Raw genomic sequence first — 14,893 nt, forward strand, 5'->3', positions numbered from 1 at the left:
CAAGTGCCCGTGACAGGGAAGAGCCAAAAACATGTCAAAATTGAGCGGGAACCAAAGCGGGCCCAAAAGGGCAGTTTGAAGAAAAATAAAACATTTAGGCTGACAAGAGGGGCAGAATTTTTATCGGTATAGATGTAACTATGCTGGGTGGTAGGCATTTTGTGGATTCCTGCAGATTCTGGATGGTTCCATCACAAAAATGTGGGGAAAATGTGTGATTTCCAGCAAAGCTGGAGGTTTGCAGGGCATCGTGGGTAGGAAAATGGTGCGGGTGCATGGGAAGCACACCACCCTGGACTCACCCAGATGTTTAGTTTTCAGATGTGTCTAGGTCTCGTAGATTTTTCTACACAGCAGTGTCCCAAAGTCCAAAAAGAGCAGACCTCACCATTCGAAGTGGGACGATTTTGAGAGTTAGACAAGCTCTCATGGCCCAAATGTAAAACCAAAACCCAAAATAATCAAATGTCCTCTTGCTTGCCGAGGGATAAGATGTTTTAGCGTACGGGGGAGAGCTGAAAGACTCTTACCCCCTTCATTTGGGGTGGGGGCATAACATTCCCATACTGGTTGGTAGCTACCACCCCACTATTTTTATTTACTTTTTTGTTTTTTATTCCCTGGCATCTAGTACGCTTTCTGGCCAAAGGTGGGCAGAAATGGCCTAAAATAAAATTGCACCCAGGGGAGCACCCTTGCCTAAGCAGCAGAAAAGGCCTTATTAAAAACAATACCCCCCTCCCCCACCGGGGGTCGCTCCCCTCATGCCAGTTACACACAAAACAAACATCCCTGGTGTCTAGTGGGCATTTCTGCAGCACGATCACTTCACGGTCAGACTGCAGAAATGCTCAGTGACATGAAAGGAAATGCCTTTCCTTTCCTTTCGTGCCTCTGCCTGCCCCCACCCCAAAGCAAAGCATTTATTTTCCGATTGCGCTGGAAGCTGAGCTTCCTGAGCGATGGGGTCGGCCACTGATGAGGTCGCTGTGCGATCGTGCGATGATGTCATCAGACATCACTGGGGGGTGGGGGAGGGGTAGTTGGGGGTGGAAGGGGAAGCGATTGCCCTTTCATCTCTGCCCAGGGGAGTGGGGTGGGAGGCTCATAGGGGGGGTGGCGCTAGCAGCCAAGGGTGTAACCGTGTTACGTCCGTGGCGAGGAAGGAGTTAAGACAATAGCTAATACAATATGAAATGCACACTTCATGGAACCGATTGAAGCCACTCTAATCTAAGAGTCCAGCAGTTGCATCCCCCCCATACCTAACGAAATGTATCAATTCCTCGCTGCAACATGGTGATATTCTGAGTTGTCTGAGCAATAGGGCAGTTTAGCTCCACTCTTAAAAAATCTGGTGCTGACTCAGAATACCTAAACAATCTGAGACCAGTAACAAATCTCCCATTTGTTGCATAAATTCTAGATGTTTCTCATTACAACTCAAAACGATACACTGATGAACACTCCTTGCTAGACAATTTCAGCCAGGTTTCAGAGATTGCTAGAGCACCAAAACTGTCATTGTACAGATCATGGATAATGATCCATGCCTCCTGGGCTGTGGGGATTCATATCTTCTCTTCTTGTTTCACACCATCAATCATAACATCCTACCAAACCTTCTATAGAACAGACTGTATCTGCCCTAAGATGGATCCCCCTCACTTGAGCAATTGTTCTAAATTAACTAAACGGGTTATCAATGGGTTTCCAACACTTGTTTGAACTCTTTTCAGCCTCTACATGGATCACGTTCCACAATCCTTAATTGCTTTATCCTCTCATACCATCTTTATCTATAAGTCTTTTCTCATGAAGATCTCTTGTTGCTTGACTAAACCCTGAAGAACATATTATTCGGGCTTTCATCCAACCATCTGAAGCTCAACCTGCTGAAGAGTGAGTTATTTCTTATTTCCTGTTCTCAGAGTGCGAGCTGATTGGACAAGCTAAACATACTAAACTTCAATCTCAAAATTATTGAATGCACAAAGTCTTTGTGGTTCCCACTTAACAAGAATCTAAACCTCCAAGGGTATAAATGCCACAACAATAATTGCTGAACAGCCACTCAAACTTCTCAGAAATAAAACGTTCAATGCCCTACTTACTGGAATATAGTGGATGGAACTCGCAGAGTTGTACTCTGCGGAATTCCGCTGATTTAAATGAAATCTTTGTGTGATTCCTCTGAGTTCGTCCCATCTGTCCTCACACAAACCTCAACTACCAGGTTGCTTCTTTAACATGCACATATTCTACACGAGCAAGGTGACACCAGATACCTATCCAGTATCCAGCCTAGCTTGTTGTGCCAAAAGTGAAACTAATATATTTGAGTTCAGTCTACCTGCCTACCTGTGACAGAAGAGCGTGGGTAGTGGGTCACACTCTGTCTGCAGGCTAACTTACAGCGCATCTCCCTCCTGGTGTGGGCTCTTCCAGGACTCTTGCCTTCTCCCACCCTACAGGACACGGCATTCAAGCAGGGTCAGAGTCAGACCTGCCGCGGGGCAGAGCACACATTAAGCACCTCCGATTCAGAGTGAGCTGATTTAGCCTGGGTGAACAACAAGCATAGCAGTATAGCAGTCAAATAAAAGGTATTTACTAACATTAGCCTAGTAATCCTGGAGGGTCTGCACCCTAAGTGAAAGGTGTTTATTTTTTTGAAAGTTGACATTAAATGTGTGATTTCCAGTTTAAATATGTTTCACTAGAGCGCGCACCACATACGTGAGCTTGCTCAGTAAAACCCTAAATGTACAAAGACCAACTATTTTAACTTGGCTGATAAGGGGCGTCAGTAAATTAAAACTCTGTGAACTGCGCAGCCAGAGCGGAGTTTACGCCCATCCCTACTGGAATACCTAAAGCTCACCTAGCCCCAATGAAGGCACCTCTCAGTGCACTCAACCTTTATTGTGTGTATGCGCTATTTTTTTAGCACAGATCTAGAAAAAAGACAGTGGAGCGCTCTACAGAATGAAAAATGAGCATAAAGTCAACAAGTTATACGAAAGGTAGCTGGTTTTTGGACTTTTAATGCAACATGATGTAATATTGTTTTAAGAGATGCCTCTAACTTTTTCCTAAATTAGAGCTGCATTGATGTGGTCCCGATGGATATGGGGGTTGTTGTTACAGATCCCAGGTGCATAGATCGAAAAGGCCTGCTGGTTTGTTTTTTTGTTTTTTACATTTCTTTGCAGTCTGATGGTGTGCTGGCAGCAGTTGTTCAGAGAACCACCAGAGACGAGCAGGGATGCTGGTCATGATAGCTTTTTAAACTCTGCAGCTGGTTTTGAAGATGGTGCAGGCCGGCAGGGGTAGCCAGTAGATTTCTTTCAGTATGGGTGTGAGTGATCATATTTATTCATGCACTGAATGAGGCGTGCTGCAGCATGTACGATAGCCTTGAGAGGATGCCATTGGGGCTTCTAGGAAGCTGTGGAGCAGGGTGTTAAAACTATGCAGATACAGTAGTACAGGGGCTTGAACAACAGTTCTAAAGTGGCTTTCTGGAAGAAATGGTGTCTCTTTTTCTAGAAGAAAGATCTGGTATAAGGCTGTCTTTGACTTTTGGTAATGTAATCCTAGTGGCTGACGTTGGTGCCCATTGTGGATCCAAGTGACTTGGCATTCAGTCAAAGTCTGGGCTTGAAGCTGGCAAGATTGATTTCATTGAGCCGGGTTTGTACTATTTCTTGTTTGTTGTTCCTGGCAAATAATAGAATTTCTGTCTTAGTTGAGTTCAGTTTCATTTAGGCGCTGGGCTTCTAGGTCTAAATGATGTGCAGGCAGTGTTTGAAGCATTAGGTTTCTGAAGCAGTGGAGACTTTCGAGTAGAGTTGTGTATCATCCGCATATTGGTGACTCTTGATGCTGTTATCTATGAGTAGAGCACCAATCGACTCCATGTAGAGGTTGACGATGATGGAACTGTATGGAACTCTGAGAAACTCAACAGGTGATGGGCATATTTGTGATCTGGAGGTGGGTATGTGAATTTCGCTGGGGGTATGGACTCCAGACCTTTGCCCTCTAATCCCTTACGAGTTAAAATACCTACTCAATTAATGTCCTTCATACCTCTCTGCTTTGTATGTAGACTCTATAGGAGACTCACAGGAGTCTGTAAACTTTGAACTGATATTTGTAGTATGTTTATGATAAGTAGCTGCTATTAACTCCCTCTATACCTTTAATGCCATAACATTCCTTGGGATGATTGTCAAGTGTTCTGATATTCATAGTCTATTACGCGCTATATAAACCTGCAAATAAATACAAAACTAATAAACATCATTAGCGTTATTGGAATACTTCATCTAACAACCTGTCCGCTTTTTTCCATCAGCCACTCCGACTATTCTTAAGAGTTTTCTTGGGGCTGGTTGCTCTTCAGGTATTGTGCCATATGATGCTGCAAGCATGATAACACAAATGTTTTTGTATTCAATTTTCAGACAGCTGCTACAATTCTAGGTGAAAGCAGGATGTGCAAGGACCACAAAATAAACTTAGACGCAAGACTTCGAGAACGAGTAAGTAGTTGGCATTTCTTAAAAAGGGAAAGATAACGAGTTTGAATAAATTTAGTTTCTTTGAAGTCCGCTGTTATTTCTTAGCTGGGCCACAAATATGTTTGGAGCATTGCTGATCTATTTGAATGAAGATTATAGACAATTTAGCACGCAAACCTAGCCAAAAGCCAGCAGAGTGGTGTTCATGATCAAAGAAAAGCATAAAGTCAATGAATAATAGGAGAAAAAGCAGGGTTATGAGCAATTTTGTGGCAAATGTAGTGTTCTTTAAAGAGGTGAGTCTTCATAAATTGGAGTAGTATTAGGGCATTCCTGATGTATACAGGGTTGTTGTTCCAGATCCTGGGTGCATAGATGGAAAAGTCCTGGTGTCATATATTTTTTTTTTTTTTTTTTTTTGCATTTCTTAGTCTGCAGTCTGATGGTGTCCTGGTTATGGGTGTGCAGAGTAGCCACAAGAGATGGTGAGCTTGACTTCAAGATAAGCGTGGGTGCTGGTGGTCATGATGGCCTTGTAAACGACGCAGCTAATGTTGAAGATGGTGCAGGATGACTAGAGGATCAATAGGGTTCCATCTTGAGGAGGGTGATGTGCTCACATTTCTTTAGGCCCTGGATGAGACTTGTTGCAGTGTTTAATATAGCCTTAAGGGGTGCCGGAGTGGCTTCTAGGAAGATGTGGAGCAGGGCATTACAACCATCAAGATACAAGAGTACAAGGGCTTGAACACAGTTCTGAAATGGCTTTCTGGAAGAAATAGTTTCACTTTCTTTAGAAGAAAAAGCTAGTACCAGTCGTACTTTGTATGTTTTGTCAGGGTGCTCCTTCGTGGTTGGGTTGTTGTCCAGGGTTAATCCAAGTGACCTGGCATTAGGTGAAAGTTAGGATTTGAAGCCGTCAAGGTTCATGTCATTGTGCCAGGGTTGTACTGTTTCTTGTTTTTTATTGTTGGCAAATAACCAGAATTCTGTCTTGGTTGGGCTGGACCTTTAGGTAGACGCTAGAAATCCAGATGTGGATGATAAACCTCTAGATATATTCTTGTTGATACTTTTCTCTTATCAATGGCCAGTCGAAGACAAAGTGAATTAGAAACAATTCTAAAATAATTTGTCAAAGTTTCTCACTTGCCTCTTTTATTACTATATTTATTCAATGCATATAGTTGGTTATGTCACTAATGTCGCCAATGCAAATAATATAATCCAGAAAATCCAGTTGTAAGCTCTTGGTGTATGGATTGTCAAAAAAGCAATACACAATCCAGTTTAAAAAGAAGTCAAACAAATAACTAGATTATTTCAAATAAGTAACAAGTGGCTTCCATGAGAAAACAACATTGCGTGCTCGTAGAAGAAGGATGTAAATATTGCACTTGTCGTACAAATTTGTTATTAAGTTAAAATAAACTAATAGTGTTGTTTGTGCGTTAAAGTCTGTCAGCAAAAACAGTGTAATGTGAAGTAATGAAAATACCCTAGCAAAAAAAATATTTCCAGATGGAAAAAATGCTTAGACCAGCTGCGATTCGAACAATAAGAAGCTCGTGACAACACTCAAGCTGTTTATAATGATCTGAACAATACGCATTCTATATAAGAAATATTATGACATTTTAAAATACATAATATTCGTTAATAATGGACTTAAGAAACTAAAATGTTACATCAAATTAAACACCTTTCTTTCTGTTCAGACATTTTATTTGTTAAATACAATTACACTATACATTTGTTATTAATGTAATCTTTTCAGCAGAAGCATAATATCGATTTTAAAATACATTGCATTATCTTTTTGCATATCATTTCTTCCTGCACATAACATGGAGAAAGAAACTTCATATAACAGACAATGACGACTTTTGCTCCTGCTAACAGTCTACAGACTTCTAGCCTTGAACCGTTACAACTTGTTACCTAAGAATAAGATACACAGAAGAAGGACCATCATTTGAAAATGAATTCACATTATTTTTCTGCTTTAGAGAGAGAGTAACTCTTGCAAATGTATTTGCCGTGTATGATTTAAAGGCCTACAGCCAGCAGTACTATCATAATGTCACATATATTTTTAACTTGTTAATTAGCGCTCTCTTTCTTACAGACTACAGAATAGACATGATTTTGCATTTAGGTTTCTGAATTAATCATTTTTATAATTTTTTAGTGATGTCTACCGGCCTTTCCTATTTCAGAAATCATAATAATGTGTTAGCCTGCATCCCTTTTCTTCTGTAGCTATTTTTCTGCATTTTTAGCCTTGAAGCAGTAAAGCAATATGAATTCTACGTTCATTGTCCTGGTGGTATGTTTTTTTTTAGTATAAAGCCACTGTTGTAAATTCAGGCTAACATTTATGAAGCCCAGAATAACCTGTGACTGGACAAATTACTAGGTTTTAGGAAAACAAGCCCTCACCCACATTCAGTGGCATGATTCAGCATTTGGCATTTGCCAATTCTTAGATACATAATGTGTTAGGATGGGCTCAACCACATAGCGGTAGAATGTCCATAGATTGAGTTATGCCCACACCGTTAGTTTATTCTTGGCTGCCCTGATCTGTTTAAAAAAGAATCTCTGAGATGGTAATAGGTTAGTATTGGCCTACCATCCTCACGTATTGTTTAGCTGACATGTTTCAGTGTTCTCTAGTGTCCAACCTGCAATGTGGGTGTACCTCATAGGCAGGTTTTGTTTTTAAACTTCTGTTTTATTGTTTTGTCGATACACATAACCATAAGCGCAGTACAGAGATAGCAGAGATCTGTATAGACACTATATCAACGTTCAAATAAAATGTGTTGAATTGTAGCCAGTCATGACCAGACTTCCTCAATGCAGAGTCAAAAGAATCACAGGTGACTATAGAAAGTTCAAAAGGAAGGTACTGAAAAGGATCCCACCACATTTCCTAAATCTTTTTATATTTTCCTCGACAACCCCGATTACTAATTACTCTCATCACGCAGTGATCCATGCCCCTAAACCATTCCTTTATCGTTTGTGCCACAGCTGGCTCCCAGTGCGAGCTATGTCTCTTTGTAGCTACCAAGTACCCAATTGTTATTAGCATCTTAACAGCCCTATTCCCATTTCAATCTGCATGCATCCTAGAATTCCATTCTTGGGGTTTTGTTCCACCGGAATTCGAACGACTTCTCACATAGTATTGTAGATTTGGTACCAATATACCTGGATAATAGGGCATTCCCCTATCCTGTATGAACGTACCTGCGTCATTGTGACAACATGTACATCCAGGGTACCAGCTTCTCTGTATACATGTTTACCACCAAGGCCTGCTTTAAATTAGAAATACCCTTATTTTTTATGGTTCCCATAGTCAGTTATGATTCTGCAGAGTTAAATTCGAGTATGGAGTTCAGATTACTTTTATACAGCTCTGGAGCATGTTACAGATTTAAATAGTGAACAAACTGGGACTTCTGCATATTATGGTCTGCGGTCATCATAAGAATTTAGCTGATTTGAGACCCAACATCCCCTCAGTTTGTATTTACCAAGTTTGTCCTGTTTGAAAATCACCTAACCCAGTCACTTTGAATCCAATTTACCTTCTTGAAGAAGTTGGGGGGTTCTTTTGTTGGTATTTTCCTGCAGGACATCCACTTTAGTGCTTTGTAACAACTTTCAATGTTTATCCTCCTGAGTAACGGCAGGGAGGCAGCTAGTTTCTTGCTATGGAATGGTGCTAGTAAGGCATGTTGTTCTAGAAAATGCTGCTCCAATCGAAGAGCAGGTTCAACCAGGTCGTCAAATAGCTAGTCATTAACGGGGGCTATCTGAGCTGCCCAGTGTTAAGGTTTAATATATGCCATTGGCAGTTTTAATCTGTAGATATTCTTAAAAAATTCAGATCTTTGTTTATATTATCCTGAGCTCCCACTATCTGGTTGAGCCCATCCTAGCGCATTAGGATGTGCGAAAAGCCCAATGGTGAAGCATGCCACTCGAAGTGGGTGAGGGTTTATTTTCCTAAAAAAGAGGGAGCTTCTTCATACTATCTTAGTAGTTTAGAATTCAGTTATATATGTGCTCACCATAGCTTTTGGGTCATGTATATTATGTGAGAGAAGGAGGTTTAGTGAGCATTGTTACCTCTTTCCCCTCTGAGTTGTGTACATACCACGAAATTGAGATACCTGCAAAGTGGGAGATAGACTTGTATTCTCCACTTGCATGCAGCTACAGTGGAGAAAATTCGAACATCAATGCAGACCTCTCAAAAGGTTTTCAAGAAAGATGTTTGATTTTTGGTGTGGTTCTCAGGATGGTTTCACAACTAGTTATGCCTGCATGCTTTACCCTGCCAAAGATGAAGTAAATTGACTAACTTTATAAAATGGGGATTAACATTAGTTAAGCAACAGAACTCGATCACTAGAAATCTGCAAATGCACCCAAACTAGAGCAGTAATCCAAAGACGTGGTAAAGTGGCCAATAAGTGAAAATGACCTACAGTTAGCTTGCAAGGGAACTAATAATGGGGAGACAATACTTGTATTCAAATCTGCAATTGCATGCATTGATAATCCACCAGATCTGAGACCACCATGATCTTGACTGACAATTTAGCCTTAAAATGAGTCACAAATACTAAAAGCATTATATCCGAGAAAGAAGGAGTATGCACTGAAATAAAGAGTTGGAATAAGGTTTTTTAATGTTATATTAATAAAACAACGTTGTGCAAAATGTACCTCGGTTTAATCACAATGTTATATGAGGGACATGTAAGACACCTGTTAGACCGGTCAGTCTTAGCTTGGTCTTCCTCCAAAAGTTTTGCCTTCCTCCTACGTTTACTGCCCTGGTTTTTGCTGACCTTAGGATCCTGCAGGTTATCACTGCTAACCATTGCTAAAGAGTTTGTGCTCTCTCGTTTAAACATGGTAACATTGGAATATACCCAGTTGGCATATTTAATTTCCTGTTAAGTCACTAGTAAAGTGGCACTAAATGTGCCCAAGACCTGTAAATGAAATGCTGCTAATGGGTCTGCAGCACTGATTGTGTGACTTAAGTAGCCCCTCAGTCATGTCTCAGGCCTGCCATTGCAACCTGTGTGCATTTTTAAACTGCCATTTCGACCGACCTGGCAAAATGATCCTTTTGCCAGGCCCAAACCTTCCTTTATAATACATCTAAACCACCCCTAGGGTAGGCCTTGAACAGCTCAGAGGGTAGGGTCAATGTATTTAAAAAGTAGGACATGTACTATTGAGTTGTATGTGTACTAGTAGTGAAAAACTCCTAAATTCATTTAACACTAATGCAAGGCCTATCTCCCCAACAGGACACCATTGGATGTGCCTTATTGCATTTTATAAGTGTATTTTCCAAGTGGGAATAGATAACCAGTTAATGTTCAGTGTCTCTGGAATTAAGATTGAAACCCCCAGCTTATAGTGCAATCGGACTTTTAATTGCATTTCTGAAAATGCTACTTTTAGAAAGCTGGCATTTTCTTGCTTTAGCCATTTGGTGCCTTCAGCATGTCTCTAGATCACATGACTGGGTGTAGCTGTAGGTTGGGCTCTGCGTATTACTCCTAGACAGCCACACACAATGGGAAGCTTAGGTGTGACTTGATGGGCCATCACTGGCAGGATGGGTGAGGGGAGCTGGGCGCAGTCCTACTTACATGTGAAAACGCTGTTATGTTTCCACACAAAGGGCTACATCCCCCCTCTAGTTACTCTGGAGCCAGGGCCATAAAGGTACTTTAAAGGCATACCATAAGAAGCTTCTCCCCATTTCAAAGGTTCTACTCTATATAAATTCTGGACCTTCGACACCACTACTTCAGTACACTTTTGGACCTGTGGATACTCTGCCAGTAAGAAGGACTGTTGTGCTACTACAAGAACTTCCACTCTTCTGGACTGCTGCCCTGCTGTGCTAGCCTGCTGCCCTCTTGCCTGGGGGGGGGAGAACTGGACTTGCAACTTAATCTTAAACGAAGGACCCCAGAGTGACTCCAGGGCTGGTCTGCTGGCCTCCTGATCTGAGCCTCTGGGACATAAAAGGCCCCCAACAGCTCCTGGACATGGCTGCAGCAGGTTCCTGACTCCCAAGTGGCATCCTTCAGGTCCTGGATCCTTGGTGTAGCTCTGCAAACTTAAATCAAGCTTTTGGGCGCTACTGACTGCTAAAGGCACCTGTTCACACAGATACTGTACCGCTCATGCCAACACTCATCGCACTGCACCGCCAGCCCTTTTTTTCACACTGCAGCATCAACTGCTTACGGGGAACTGCCAGCGCAAAGCTTCCGCCCACACATCTACGACACCCAGCCTACTCTTCGCACTACGCTGACAGCCTCTAGAACCTCTCTCCTTGCTCCTTGTGGCCCTCCCCAACGCATATGGGACTTTTGGCACAAAACTTGAGAAGGTAAAACTTAACAGGATTATTCTGGGACTGTAGTCGACCTGCGCTCCATCGCGGTCAGCCTGAACTTTTGTCTTTGACCTTGTCCAGCACGACCAGATAGCCACAGTTGGTGCTATTTTACATTTTATTCTTTAGAAAATCATAACTCCATTCCTACTGAGTGGACTTTTGTCCTTTTGGTATTGTTTTATTTATGATATTCAGATCTATTTTTCCAACCTTGTGTGGGATCTTTTTGTGTGGTATTTTCAATGTTTTAATGTATGAAGTATTGCAAAGTGACTTTACACATTCCTCTAAGTTAAGCCTGGCTGCTCTATGCCAGGCTACCAGTGGGTTGAGCAGAGGTTAATTTGGAGTTTGCTTGTGCCTTACTCTGAGAAGGAATGTGGGTGCTGCTTGACCAGGGCTCATACCCCAGTCAGGCTACAACCCAATTCCTCACAATGCCAAGACATTTTTTAAATTATTAGTATTAGATTTCTACAGAATGCAGTTGTCCAAAATGTGAAACCCACTATTACAAATCTAGAAAAATATTAAAAAGTGAGATGAGTGCATACACAAGAATATTAATATTCGCATTGCTCTATGATGATAAAATTCCAGGTAGCTCTGCCAGTTGCAGCTCCTCTCATGTGGAACAAATGGACCAACCCCACTTGATTTGGCACACTTTCATTGTTTTGATCCCTTGTCATGGGATATCTATGAAGATTATTTACCTAAATACAGATACATTACCGCTGGTATCCTTACTTGGATTATTTGATGGAATCAGCAAATGCAGATTTCTTAAGATGACCGTGCAAAAGCCCTCCACGCAGTGGTTGGTTTAGGCTTTGGATATGTGCTGAACAAATGGAAAATGCTTTGACTCTGATTACAAATAATGTAGAATTCAATGTTTAGAACTTAGGCATCCAAAAATACTGAAACTAGCTGAAATCTCTGCCTAGAATTCCTGAATTTGACCCAAGGAATGGGTAATAATTGCATGGGCCTGTTTTTCCTTATGGTATGTTGTATATGGAATGCCTGATTCTGTTGGGTTTAATGTAGGCATTTGCTACCTGCTTTTGAGTAGGTGGTAAATGTCTTTCAACAGGATAATTGGGGGAGGGAAGGAGAAAATGTCTCCTGGCAGGTGGGAGCATTACCTGGTTGAGGTTTGGGTGGGGACCGGTAATCTGATCCAGGCTACATTGCAGCCCTTTCTCAAAGCTATTTCAAATCTTTTGGGTCAGTCGTTAATGTCCCTTTCTTAGCATCCTCTCTCATCTCAATATTTTTGTGCCAATCCATTGTGTCAAAAGCTTGTCTCGACAGGCCAAATAAGGCCCAGTCTATTCCCTTCTTTGGGTCCCTACTGTACTTCAAGAAAAAGATAAAAAGCTTAGGATCTAGCATCAGGATACAGAGGACTTGGTCAGGAATGGTTGATCTGGAGCACTTAAACTTCATTTTATTCCTCACAAACGTGTCCAGTGTCTGTCTTATCCTAGCTTAAATAAAGTCATCCACATGTGGTATGGTGGACCCGTCTGAAGAAAGGGGTGACATAATAAGGATGGATCAAAAAAACTGACCCCCCAGCCAGATCACACATCTCAGAATTATTCAGTGTCCTTCTTTTATTTCGGAAACTTTGAAAATATTTTATGGGACCAAACCAATCAAAGCCAGACTCCTCCCGTTGTTCTGAGTTGGAATCAGTGGAATAAATCACTATCAGAAAACGTAATCTGAAAGTCCATGGAAAGAGTCGGGCTATTTTCTCTTTCTGTTTCTTTTGTCAAAGTCAAAAGATGACCAATTTTCATCTCTAGGTCTGACACCGTCCGAAAGCTTCGCAGCTAGAGTTTGAGTTGCACGCACTGGCTCTGTCCTGCCTGAATGAAATAGTTTTCCCCCTATTTCTCACCACATATGGGCTCTTATCCAACTGTGTCCTCAGGAGAAAAATAACTGCTGCCACCAGCAGGTTGGGCCTGGGCCAAAATAAAAATATTGACGCTCTTGGCAATAACCTTAACAATTGCCTACATGGAAACATTAACTGCAGTGGTCACGGAGGAGTTAATACAATTATTTTGAATTGTGTTAGACCTCCTTATTTTCATCCATATTCTACTCATTAATACTCCTAAGATGGCAGCATAAGACAAATTTCTGCAGTCTAAACCAGCAAAGTTGTAATTTCAAGAAACCAGCATAGGAAATAGAACGTGTTTCCACAGCAAACACATATCCGAAACGTTTAATACTAGAAATGGAAGCAGGCGGCCTCACATGCAGCATGTCTGAAAACCGCGTGGCATGAATGAGAAGACGATGTAAATCAACGGGTGCTCCAGAGGGACTCAACTGTTTATTTAACCTGCTAAGAGCCCTGGGAGCCAGAGCCACTTCACGTAAATGTAAAATTTCCTAGCTATCATGAAGGAAAGTTTCAATTCTATTAAGGACACGGAGGTGAGGATTATGCAGTTCTTTCTTCACTTTTTATTATACAGCAGATTCAAAGTACAACAAAAAATATATAACCAACTACAACTCCCATGAATCCGTAGTCATGGAAACCGTGAACCAATAAACAGCTACAACATTGACAGTATAAATGGCATCGAGTAACGTCATCAACCCTCGACTTCACTGCGAAGGGACAGTAGAACTTCAAGTAGTCGTTGACTCAGCACCTAAGAGAAAATGTAACACATCATCAGCCCCCTGATAATTGACCGCAACACATAACAGCTGAAACCTAAGAAAAACATTAGGCATACAAAACGATCAGGAATAAAGAAATCAACCATCTGGTAATTATACCCACATTCTATATCACTGTAAGCAGAAACTGTACAGGAATAAAACACATCATACAACAGAGTCTGTACTCCAAAATACCTAAAGTATACCACCTTGAACTTGGTCCACATGTCTATTCCCGGCGGGGCGGAACCTAACATGTGACGGGAGGGATAATCCTCGTCTCCGTGTCCTTAATAGAATTGAAACTTTCCTTCACGATAGCTAGGAAATTTTACATTCTATATCAGGACCAGAGGCGAGGATTATGCAAGTTCAAAGCTTACTTACCACCAGAGAGGCTGCCTCATGGATCGGTTTAAAATAAAACTTCTTGAAAACCGACTCTGAGGGCCAATCCGCCGCGTTCATGATGTCCTCTAATCTACCACCTACCTGGATGGCTTTAGAGGCCATGGCACCCCGAGTTGTATGGGCGCCGAAGACCTGAATGTCCAACCCGCTTCGGAAAGGATCCCTCTAACCCACCTAGCAATGGTAGGTGAAGAGATCGCCTTGAACGGCTTCTTTAAGGAAATCAATAACTGGTTCTCCCCAGCGGGGCGAAGAGCAGCTGTGACTTCTTCATACCCTTTCAAACAACACACCACGCACAATTTTGGGGCAAAGGGAAACGCCGGATAAGACACTGATCTAGTACCACATTTTGTCCTACGAGAAATCCTGAATGTAACGCCTTCAGGAGAAGACCCTGGCCGTCACATCTAGAGCCCGAACATCCGAGACTCTCTTGCAAGATACAAGACACAATAACATTGCCAACTTCGCTGACAACTGTTTCCTGGAAAGGGAAGAATTATCCTGCCAAGATGCTAGTAGCCTTAGGACCAGGTTAACATCCCATACTTCAGAATATCTAGGGAGGGGAGAATGGGACAGGCGCACCCCCTTGAGTAGCCTGCAAACCCATGGATGGGATCCCACTGGGTAGCCCTCTAAAGGCGGATGTCCAGCCGAAATAGCGGACCGGAAGGAGTTTACCATCCAATACGACAACCCTGAAGCGGCCAATTCCGCCAAGAAATTAAGCACATCTGTAACTTGGGCCCCCAAGGGATCGGTATGTCTGTCCAGACACCAGCTAGCC

At 41.9% G+C, this 14,893-nt stretch overlaps 1 protein-coding gene across 1 annotated transcript in view; it reads left to right on the plus strand.

Moving 5' to 3' along the window:
• TIGAR (TP53 induced glycolysis regulatory phosphatase) overlaps positions 1 to 14,893 on the plus strand; it is a 211,176-nt gene that overhangs the window by 89,986 nt on the left and 106,297 nt on the right. Inside the window, exon 4 of the mRNA XM_069228408.1 lies at positions 4,473 to 4,550. Coding sequence (XP_069084509.1) covers positions 4,473 to 4,550 — 78 coding nt within the window. The remainder of the gene's footprint in view (positions 1 to 4,472; positions 4,551 to 14,893) is intronic.

This window comes from Pleurodeles waltl, chromosome 4_1 (assembly GCF_031143425.1).
Source record: "Pleurodeles waltl isolate 20211129_DDA chromosome 4_1, aPleWal1.hap1.20221129, whole genome shotgun sequence".
Taxonomy (NCBI): domain Eukaryota; kingdom Metazoa; phylum Chordata; class Amphibia; order Caudata; family Salamandridae; genus Pleurodeles; species Pleurodeles waltl.